Consider the following 12,205-nt stretch of genomic DNA (forward strand, 5'->3'; position numbering starts at 1 on the left):
ATATGCTGCATTGTATCTAAAGCCCCTTTCACACTGGGCTAAGTTCGAGTTGCGTCGTGCGGCGTCTTAACGTCGCCACGGGGAAGCAACTCAGGGCCGAGACGATGTAGCTCAACACCACAACAGCACGAGGGATGCAAAGGATGAAGCGAATCGGATGCCAAAGATTAAACATGTTTAATTTTTCTGTGTCGAGCACAGGATGCAGAAAGGACGTGGTTTCAACGGAAGTCAGAGCAACGCAACGGTACTCAACGTGACTGGAAGCCACACCCTCACAATACAACGTTACCCAATGCCAATTTAGGATTCCTGCTGTGTTCCACTGTTCCAGAAGTAGAAATCACACAGGATTGTTTTTATACCGTGCAGTAAAACTACACGCTCAAAAAGAGCACAGAGGAAAAAAAAAATAATGACTGCAGCCTGACTGCAGCTGCAGCTACTCACTCTTAAATTGTCTCACAAAAGTGTTTAAATAAAGTCCATAAAAGTCCTACTTACAGACTGATTGCCAGAGACAGGTCATGTCCACATCCAGTAAAATGTCCGGACCTCTCCAGTCCACTCACGGATGATTCATTCGCGCGCGCACATGTGAACAATTAAAAGAAAAAAGAAATGGCTGGCTGCTGCAGCTCCTCACTCTCCCTTCAAACTCTTTCATCACTGTGTTAAATAAAAGGACAAAAAAGGACATAAGTCCTGCTCACAGACTGGTTGCCAGAGACAGGACATATCCACATCAAATATAACTCCAGACATTTACACACGGACAGTCCATTCATGCGCGCACGTACACGCAGCTCGCGGTCAAAGGAAGAAAGATAAACGATAACAGAACTCAGAGCACAGACCTGCAGCTCAGCACAAGAACAAATATAAACTAGAACAGAAATCAGAGTGCACAGTCGACTGCAGCCAAACTGTGCACTCTGATTTCTCTGTGCAGAGAACCTGCAGGCTGCGTCCTCACCTCCTCTCTCCCCCCTGCTTGTGCGCACCTGACGCAGACATTCGTGGGTCGTCATGACGCCACATGAAGCAACTCGAAGCAGCCCCAGTGCAACAACAACGATAAGTGATTTTTTTTGGCACTTTTGAGTCTCTCTCTCTCTCACACACACACACACACACACACACACACACACACACACACACACACACACACACACACACACACACACACACACACACACACACACACACACACACACCTTCCCAAAATAAAACAGAATAAAAGACAAAAGTTTAACAAATGAATCATCCCCTTTACAGTCTTTAGTTTTCAGTCATTATCAGGATGCTCTTCAAACTGGAAGAAGTATTATATTATATGTCATTATAAATATCGGTATATCGTGATGATATTTTTGTCACATCACTCAGTCCTTTTGCAAGGGTATCAGCATCGGGAAGCACCTTCATAGTACAGAGATAATACATCTATAGCGTGGCAGTCTAGCTACCTAATGTCCACAAAATCATGGAAGAAATCTGGAAATGGAAAGACTAGTGCTATATGACACAAAAATTCTAAAGTTTATGTTCTGTAAATATGGTTTGAAGGTCCCTTAAAATGACAGTATTTGCAAAAAAGGGGAATATGTCAGGTGCTAAATTTGTTTTTTTCTGGAATCCCCAAAAGTTGTTGATATTTAAGAAGACAGCAAGTCAGAATATGTACAAGCCTCTAAAATAGAACACTTGCATATAATCCTTGCAATGCATAATGAAATGTGTAACTGCACAGAGATGTTCATGTGTAATTACACAGAAGTGACATACTGCTGGCATGACAATATCTCTGTCTGCTTTATCATTGTCCATTACTGGTGTAACAGTAATGGACACATATGACACATATGAACTGCGGATTTACGGCAAAGTTTACATAATGGTGTGGAACACAGATTTACTGTCATGGTAAAGTGCTTTTAAAGGAATAAATATGTGTGGTGAACCGAGGCAGCTGGTAGTCCACTGACCTCCGAAAAAATAAAACACAAGACAAAAGCCTTTTTGCCAAGTGGTACACCACTCAGACAGCAAAGTTATATTTATCTTCCCCTATTCAGCTGAGATGAAAAACGATCCTATCCATGACTAAAAACCACTAATTCAGTCGGAACCATCAGTTTTATGATGCAATGCACCTCTACTCTCCTTAAATAAATGTGTCCTAAAAAACCAGTAGTTTCAGCAGTACAAGAACAGTAATCCTTCAGGACGACCACTGACCATTGTTTGTAAGCTTGTGATACCTATAGAAAAGGAGTGAAACCATCTAATATTGTGCTAAATACATGACAGAGAGGCACACAATTTCTTAGTAGTACAGCTGCGAGGGAAAATCATCAGACCCTGCAGTCGACAATGGCAACTCTTAAGGGAATTCCAACTTGTACAAATGTAGACCAGTACATCAAAAATATGCCGGCTGCAGCCATGCCCAAGACAGCTGTAGGTGGTACTGGGGAGTAGTGGACAAAGCTCAGAGAAAATGTAGACATGTAAGTCTACCTTAGTGCAACACACTGGTCATTAAAACCAAATGTGGTGCTTCATTCTGGATAATGACAATACTCCAAATTCAGTGTATTGTATTGCAGCATACTGCGTGCCTGTGAGTGTGCTTTGGCCGAATATGTTGCAAGCTAGTTAATGAAAATGTGCTCACCCATACAACTACTCCTAGAGAAGAGTAGTGTTCTGGCTGTTTTCTAAAACACTTTGGGCCTGGTTTACATGTATAGTAGTGTTCAGAATAATAATAGTGCTATGTGACTAAAAAGATTAATCCAGGTTTTGAGTATATTTCTTATTATTACATGGGAAACAATGTACCAGTAGATTCAGTAGATTCTCACAAATCCAACAAGACCAAGCATTCATGATATGCACACTCTTAAGGCTATGAAATTGGGCTATTAGTAAAAAAAAAAAAAAAGGAGAAAAGGGGGTGTTCACAATAACAGTAGTGTGGCATTCAGTCAGTGAGTTCGTCAATTTTGTGGAACAAACAGGTGTGAATCAGGTGTCCCCTATTTAAGGATGAAGTCAGCACCTGTTGAACATGCTTTTCTTTTTGAAAGCCTGAGGAAAATAGGACGTTCAAGACATTGTTCAGAATAACAGCGTAGTTTGATTAAAAAGTTGACTGGAGAGGGGAAAACTTATACGCAGGTGCAAAAAATTATAGTCTGTTCATCTACAATGATCTCCAATGCTTTAAAATGCACAAAAAACCAGAGACGCGTGGAAGAAAATGGAAAACAACCATCAAAATGAATAGAAGAATAACCAGAATGGCAAAGGCTCACCCATTGATCAGCTCCAGGATGATCAAAGACAGTCTGGAGTTACCTGTAAGTGCTGTGACAGTTAGAAGATGCCTGTGTGAAGCTAATTTATTTGCAAGAATCCTCCGCAAAGTCCCTCTGTTAAATAAAAGATATGTGCAGAAGAGGTTACAATTTGCCAAAGAACACATCAACTGGCCTAAAGAGAAATGGAGGAATATTTTGTGGACTGATGAGAGTAAAATTGTTATTTTTTGGTCCAAGGGCCGCCGCAGACAGTTTGTGAGATGACCCCCAAACTCTGAATTCAAGCCACAGTTCACAGTGAAGACAGTGAAGCATGGTGGTGCAAGATCATGATATGGGCATGTTTCTGCTACTATGGTGTTGGGCCTATATATCACATACCAGGTATCATGGATCAGTTTGGATATGTCAAAATACCTGAAGAGGTCATGTTGCCTTATGCTGAAGAGGACATGCCCTTGAAATGGGTGTTTCAACAAGACAATGACCCCAAGCACACTAGTAAACGAGCAAAATCTTGGTTCCAAACCAGCAAAATTAATGCCTTGCAAATGTGAAGAAATCATGAGAAACTGTGTTTATACAACTAAATACTAGTTTAGTGATTCACAGAATTGCTAAAAAAGCAGTTTGAACATAATAGTTTTGAGTTTGTAGCATCAACAGCAGATGCTACTATCATTGTGAACACCCCCTTTTCTACTTTTTTTTTTTTTTACTAATAGCCCAGTTTCATAGCCTTAAGAGTGTGCATATCACGAATGCTTGGTCTTGTTGGATTTGTGAGAATCTACTGAATCTACTGGTACCTTGTTTCCCATGTAACAATAAGAAAGAAATATACTCAAAACCTGGATTAATCTTTTTAGTCACATAGCGCTACTATTATTCTGAACACTACTGTATAAAAATGTGCAGTGACACGATCATGCTTGCAAATACACCTGCATGCTGAGAAACTAATAGTACACAACAAGGACTGCATCTGTCAAATGAGCAACATAGCACATATTGTGCATTTAGCACATTTAAACTCATCTACTTTCACCACTTCTACTCCTTGTAACTGCACTATTCCACTGTGCTCTCTTTCATTTACACACATGTACTCAGTCTTGCTCCTACTGACTTTCATTCCCCTGCTCTCTAGACTCAACCTGCTCTCTACTCTCACTACAGATCACAATGTCATCTGCAACCATCATAGTCCATGGAGATGCCGGTCTAATCTCATCTGTCAACCTGTCCATCACTACTGCAAACAAGAAAAGACTCAGAGCTGGATGAATCTCACCTTGGATGAATCTGTCATTCCTATGAACATCTCACTGCTATCACACTATCCTTGTACATGTCCTGCACTACCCTCACATAATTCTCTGCCACTCAAGACTTCCTCATACAATACCACACCTCTTCTCTTGGCACCCTGTTATAAGCTTTCTCTGAGGAGGTGATGGTCTAATGGTTAAGCGTTGGGCTTCAGTCCAGAGGATCCTCAGTTCAAAACCCAGCCAGAGGACCCTTCAGCAAGGTCCCTAATGCCCTAGTTGCTTCCGGTGTGTCATGAGCACCTTGCACGGCAGCACCCTGGCATCAGTATTTGAGTTTGTCTGTGTGAATGAGTGAATGTGAGGCATAACTGCAAAGCGCTTTGAGCTTCTGATGCAGATGGAAAAGAACTATATAAATGCAGTTCATTTACCATTTAAATCCACAAACACACAATGTAACTCCTACTGGTCTTTTCTATACATCTCCATTAGTACTATCAGAGCAAATATTGCAGTGCTCTTTCTTGCCATGAAACCATATTGCTGTTCACAGATCTTCCACTGTTTCTAAGCCTAGCTTCTACTATTCTTTCCCATAACTTCATGCTGTGGCTGATCATCATGCCACTGTAATTACTGCAGTTCTGCAGATCACCCTTGTTCTTAACAATAGAAACCAGCGCACTTTGTCTCCACTCCTCAGGCATCCTCTCACTTTCCAAGATTTACTAAACAATCTGGTTAGAAACTCCACTGCCATCTGTCCTAAATATTTCCATGTATTCACTGGAATGTCATCTCGACCAACTGCCTTTCAACTCTTCGTCCTCTTTATAGCTGCCCGCAGTTCATCCTTACTTATCTTTTGGACTTCCTGATTTACTCTCCACATCATCCAGCCTTTTCTCTCGCTCATATGCTTCATTGATTAGCTCCTAAAAAATTCCCTCCACCTTCTCAACACACTCTCTTCACTTGTCAGCACTTTACCATCTGTAAAGCGCCTTGGGGCAACTGTTTGTTGTGATTTGGCGCTATATAAAAAAAATTGATTGATTGATTGTATCCTTTATCACTCTAACCTGCTGCAGATCCTTTCCAGCTCTGTCCCTTTTTCTGGCGAATCGGTATAAGCCTTTTTCTCCTTACTTCCTGTTCAAGTTCTTGTACAGCTCGCGATACATCTTTTCCTTAGCTTTTGCCACTTCTCTTTTCACTTTATGCCAGATCTCCTTGTACTCCTGTCTGTGTTCATCTCTCCAACTATCCCAATTCTTTTTCGCCAGCCTCTTTCTCCTTATACTTTCCTGAACATCCTCATTCCACCACCAAGTCTCCTTGTCTTCCTTCCACTGTCCAGATGTCATAACCAGTACCTTCCGAGCTGTCTCCCTCACCACATCTGCAGTACATTTCAGTTGTCCAAAATTCCTTTCCCTGCATCCAATGCCTGTCTCACCTGCTCATTGAATTTCACACAAGTCTTCCTTCTTCAGCTTCCACCATCTGATCCTTTGTTAAGCTCTGACTTTCTTCCTCTTATTCACCTGTAAAGTCCTCCTACAAACCACCATCCTACGCTGTCTAGCTTCACTCTCCCCTGCCACCACCTGGTGGCTTTTAAAGTTACTGTTGCTTGCTCAACAAATGTCTTGTTCAAAAAAATTCAACAATCCAAAAATGACACATGAAAATATGAGTCAATTCCATCCCACCACATACCTGTAAGGCTACTGTACATGTCAGGGAGGTCCTCGTCGTCCTCCTGCTGCAGCTCGCCAGGCCCTATTCCAGCATTGTGCATATCATTGTAGGACTTGGTGCGTTTGGGAGTGGAGTTCTGCGAGCCCTGCAGGCTACCGCTGAGCCTGTCTGGCAGTGGGGCATCACCGCTGCTACTGCTAATCACTTTCCCACCAGGGGGTTGCACTGGTGGTTTGGGTGTCCCATAATAGTTACCTAGGCAACAACAAAAACAAGGCAGGGAGGGGGATTCAACAAGAAAGAGAGGGAATGGTATTTCAGTAGGAAGGCAATACGAGTCAGTCTTTGTGGGCAGAACGATGTTCGTCATAAATTTTTGAGACAAATGGGCAGCTCAAAATTAGAGTAATTCTTCTAAGTGCAAGATAACATAGAAAGTTTTTTTTTTTTTTTTTAACTCCGATCCAAGTCAACATGCAATGACATTAAACTCAATGCAGTTGCTTAATATTTGAATAGCTCTGTGATGCATAAAACACAACAAAAAAAAATCTACCTTCAATCCAAACTGCTCCTTATTGTTATTTATCTATTTTTACCAAATAAAGTACAAAGATGACCATATTTTCCAGAGCATAACTCACATTTCTTTTACTAGTGTGCAATGCCCTGTAGCTTACATTCTGAAGCAACTACGCACATAGACGGAACAGTCTGCACGTGTGACGAGCTGTTCTGAATGAGGTTCTGTGATTCACACTCCGGAGCAGAAAAACTAGAACAATGAAAAGCAGCAGCAGAAGGAGGAGCAGATCTGATTGAGAAAAAAAGTTATTTTGAAGAAACAATGTTCTCCACTTTGAAGACTACACAATAGAATACAAAGAGGGAATATAATTTTTACAATGCTCAACACACCACCTGTTTGGACCGTGTGAGACAACAAGAACAGCATTGACAAGTCAGGTAGCAAAGGTAAGGCCCCGTGTCCATATATCCTTTTTTCTTTTTTTTTTCTGGTGGAAAAGCACAAACACTTTCTTCCCAGCAATTTCAGTGGGTCAGAGCACTCATCATGACATGTTCCTATGACAACAAGCAGCTAACACCTAGCTTATAAGGTGCACTAATATAACTTACTCACTCAGACCAGATAATCAAGCATCTGTTCAATCTGCTACCACAGATGACTAACAAAAGCTTGAAAATCACTTGTGGAGGCCATCTTGAATTTCTAAGTGAGCGCCAGGAGGATTCATCAGGAGTTTTGATATGTTGTTTTTGATGGGTTGGGGCATCATTGAGCTTTAGTTTGTATCATGTTACGTAGCAGAAAATAGCAAAATTTCAGTGCTTTTGAGGTACCTCTAAAAATGAATTTAACAAAATTTTACACAGCATGTTTTTCATTAATTGGAATCTATTTAGGGGGTCAGAACATTTTGAAATGTTGCAAAACAAGGACACACACACACACACACACACACTGTGTAACACATCCTTTGTTGCACACAGTGCTGTGCTTGAGTTTTTCTGTAACAATCTGTTCTTATGTTACTTACATGCTGAAGGTTTTTTGGTATAGTATCTCGTTAAAATTACCTTCATAAGTTCCTATCTCCAACAAGGTTCCACTCTTTTGCAACTCCAGAAAGTCCTCCACAGAGAGAAAGTTGTAGTCTACACCAGGAACTTCTCCTTCACGTGGGGTGCGGGTTGTACCTGAGGAAACAATTACATCATACATCATAAAGCCAAATCTGAGTTCCTCACATTATATAGTTTGATTTTGAGCCAGTGTGATGTGCAATATAGACATGTGTCAGATTTTTTTTCTTCCACACAAACACAATTGCACAGCTTGGGAAAACCTACAGAAATTAAGCCATGTGTACTGTGCCCACAAAACAACTGCCAGAAGAAACTGTTTTTGTTGTTTGTTTTTTTTAAAAAAAGTTTATGTATGACTGTCACATTAAAATAAAATAATCATAAAAAAAAAGTTATCTACATTTAGTTAGGTAAAAATGTACACATTTTCATCTTTTCAGTGGCAACAAGAACAAGTTGTTGCTAATGCAGTGCTTGTGTTAATCAATAATTTATCAAATGAATTAATTTTGCGTCGTCTTGTATGAAGCAGCAGCACCATGTTTCAAAAATTAGCTATTAGGTAAAAATTAGTAAACTATAAGAAAGGCAACGGCATAAAATTTCAGGGGTAGCTAGGATGCAAAAACTCATGAGGGTTATGTATCTCATCTCCACTACCTATTCCACTTGCTAAGAATGATAATTTTTAAAAGTTCATTATAATCATTCAAGCTCAAAACAGTAGCCAAAAATTCTTGACTGTTCTCAGGGCCCTGCCACACTTTATTTAGCCAGCGTATGTCGACATATGAAACGTGCAGAATACGCTGGATACGTCGAATACGTTAATGCAGCTGTCACACCTTGACGATTTAGCCAGTGTATGCTGACAGCCCTCTATCCACCAAGCGGTCCAGGTTGGTAATGCACGGTATGGTGCAGGTTGGAAGGGTTATGTCTGGCTTGGTTTGTGTTAGCACCGCCAGCAGAACCCTTTTGTTTGGCAGGCAGAACACGTAAATATTGACAAGCACATCATTGAGCATGCGTACGCTGTTGTGTGGCCTCTCTGCTCCACACAGAAGCCAAACAGAGTAATTTAACTTTTTTTTTTAATTAAATTTTTTGTCTTGGTGGATCATGGGATTTAGTTTTATTGCGTGCAAAATGCTGAAGAATCAACTGATGTCTGTGATAAACACTGACATGAATGAATGAGGCGCTGTGACTCTTTCAGCTTTTAAGATAAGTTAATTTTCTTGTTGTGGCACAAAGCACCGGCATTCTCTGGTTCAGGCTGAGAAATGCACTGGGAGCAGACAAACACAGAGGGGCTTCTTTAAAAATGCTACATTTCTTCAACCATGACAAGGAAGTAAAGTATTTTCAGATGTAGTTTTCCAAAATCAGGACGCTTTATGTGTATAAGTTTTCATCAGGCTGTGATGATGAATGTGACTGAAACAAACTGGTAAGATAAGACTTTATATTTACTCAGTGTGTGAATGGTTTTAATATTTGTAACAGTTGAACTGTTCGCATGAGGACTGCGGCTTTCAGTTATTCAGCCAATCAATGAACAGCATCAATGGACATATTTCGACTTATGAGTAACTTACAAGAAACGTGTGCCAACAATCGCATAACTTACCTACAACTTATGGTCCCTGTATGCAGGGCATATAACTCATATATCATATGAGGGATACGTCGAAAATATTGTGCATGCCAAAATTTTTCAACGTACTCACCATATTACGACGTCTATCAGCGTGCTTCAACGTGCTCTTAGCTTATACAGACCCTACTCTTAACTTATTTACATGTACACCAGTGTCTGAATATGATCAGCATACACTGGCTAAATCGTCAAGGTGTTACAGGGGTGTCACCCCCATGGTACAGTGAACACGGACATTGTTTCAAAACAAAAACAATGCTGTGGAGTTTAAATCTAGGGTTTGGTGATGTTGCAATCTAAAGCAATTATGACGGACTGAGAAACAACATTTGAAAATGTAATATTCCTTCTTTTAACCCTATAACGCCAAGTGTATCATATTTGATACAGGATTTTCTGAGATGTCTGCTTCATCAGTGTGATATTTTCTCCCCAAAAAACCCATCGTATACAATGATACTTGTAGTGCACAGACAAACCACCAGATGTCAGTATCTTATGCATCAGAGGGCCTTCAGATGAGACATTCATAATGGCTGCCTGAAACAAGTGATCCACAGTAATTTCCCTAAGAAAATGCAGCATTTTATAGGTTTGAAATGTTATGTTTGCTCTGGATTTAAAATGGATGTTTTTATGCTACAACACCCAATGTAGCAAATATGATACAAATAAAAACTCATATGCAAAAAAGGATCTTTTTGTTTGTTTTGTTGTTTTTTTTTGGTGGGTTTGTTAAAAGGTCCAATAAAGACTCTTGTTTCAAAAAATTGGAATTTTCTGACAATGATTTCACAGGGTGGGCTTTATAGGGTTAACAGTGTACTGCATACCACTTCAGAATTAGCAACTGAAGATGTGTATCTGTTGTCTCTAGATAAATACAACTGTAGAGTCCATAGAAAGTTGCATAAAATACACTATTTACATTTGAAATAGATCAATTACTGTACACACTAATGTGATAGCAGACTCCCCTCCCACCTCTCTCCCTGACAAAACGTCTTTTATTAGCAGTGATTTCCCTTCACACAGGGGAAGAGTGTAGGTGTCATTGTAGCACCTCAGTGAGAGTCTGATACATGTTGGGGAGATCTGCCATTCTGGTTTGGCATGGAGCCTAGAGATTTTAACACATGAGTCCAAAGTCCGCTGACAGCTGGTAGGTATGGTGTGAACGGTAAACAGTCTCACAGCAGTGATGGTGAAGAAACACGGACGTTCCAGGTGTTACTCAGGATAAATAATTTTGCTTTTCATTCTACTTTGTTTGCAGTCTTCTTCAAAAAGATTCTCAAAAGTGTCTATCCTCAGTCATCTCAAACCCATTTTGTAGATTAAGAAGTGACAGATTTAAACTCCACTACAGTGACTGGAAATAATTGTTCTTTTTACATATGTGTCAGGTTGACTGCCCTCCAACACCTGTAGCTCTATAAAAATGGAAAGATAAAGATAGTAAGACTTAGCAATATTTTTTCTTTTTTGGTTGTATTTTTGTTAGATCAGCTAACTGTTAAATAAGATACGCCAGCTAATTCACTCATGCTATCTGAAGATAATCCAGGACAAAGCTGTTTTGTTAGCAATAAGTCAATTTGGAATAAGGCTGTCTACACATCTGTGAATTTTGGTAGTTCCTACTTCTGCCAACAGGTGGGTGGCAGAAGTAGGAACACAACAGTGGCATCATGATGTCATGCACACGTTATGATGAACTCCCACCACAAGATGACCAGTAAATTGGTACTGACTGATATTTGTAAACCAGACAAATTAATGTACAAGCCACCCACCTGCAAAGCCATCTGGCCATGATTCCCATTTTATGCCTGTTTCACTATATTTGACACTTTGTGCACTGTTGTTCATGTACTTCAAAATGGCAACACTGTGTTAATGCCCTGCAGTATTAATGCGCTGAGCATGTCATCAGTGAAGTCATTGTAGACAGTCCTATTTCTATATGTACAAAAATGTATTAGTTTCAAATGACTGGTAATAGTTAGTATTGTTAAAGGACGTTTCACGGTTTTTAACGTCCCAGTTTAGCAAGATAACAAGATAACATAGAAGTACTCATGATTGTAAGTGTCTCTGCACACGTGCTAATAATTAGTGATCCCTGATGTATTTTATTCCTCTCACTCTAAGCGTTAGCAGGTGCATTTCCGGAAAACGTTTCACTCAGCAATTCTCTGCATTTTTCAGTGTGTGACGTCCATATTAGCAAAACAGAAACATCCCAATGCATCATGATGTCACTGTTTTTAACAGACTTCCTGACACAGAGATGGATTTGTTACATTGGAAAAAGTCAGAATATATTATTTCCACAAGTTAATGGATGTTATTTAATGTGCCACGATCGTGAGAGAGGCCAAGCTGCAGCCGGTGATTGCGTGTGATCGCTTGAGTGTGTGGACTTTACATTTGGAATTAAATCTATAACATGGTGAGTCTGCCATGTTCAGCAGTTTACCCCTTCTGTTGTGTTTTGTGGCAAGTTTTTTTTTTGCTTTGAGGAGCTGGTGTGTGTGTGTGTGTGTGCTGCTCATTGCTCCTCTCAGCTCGCTGCAAAAAGGAATGTCTCCAAGACGATTTTTCCCCAACAGCAGATGTAT

At 40.2% G+C, this 12,205-nt stretch overlaps 1 protein-coding gene across 1 annotated transcript in view; it reads right to left on the minus strand.

Annotated features, from left to right (window-relative positions):
• The window catches only part of LOC117507809 (membrane-associated guanylate kinase, WW and PDZ domain-containing protein 1-like), a 467,280-nt gene that overhangs the window by 161,850 nt on the left and 293,225 nt on the right, over positions 1-12,205 (minus strand). The window contains exons 3-5 of the mRNA XM_034167605.1: positions 7,910-8,029; positions 6,319-6,562; positions 1,789-1,870 (exon numbers count right to left, since the gene is read on the minus strand). Of these exons, the coding sequence (XP_034023496.1) occupies positions 1,789-1,870; positions 6,319-6,562; positions 7,910-8,029 (446 nt within the window). The remainder of the gene's footprint in view (positions 1-1,788; positions 1,871-6,318; positions 6,563-7,909; positions 8,030-12,205) is intronic.

This window comes from Thalassophryne amazonica, chromosome 3 (genome assembly GCF_902500255.1).
Source record: "Thalassophryne amazonica chromosome 3, fThaAma1.1, whole genome shotgun sequence".
NCBI lineage: Eukaryota > Metazoa > Chordata > Actinopteri > Batrachoidiformes > Batrachoididae > Thalassophryne > Thalassophryne amazonica.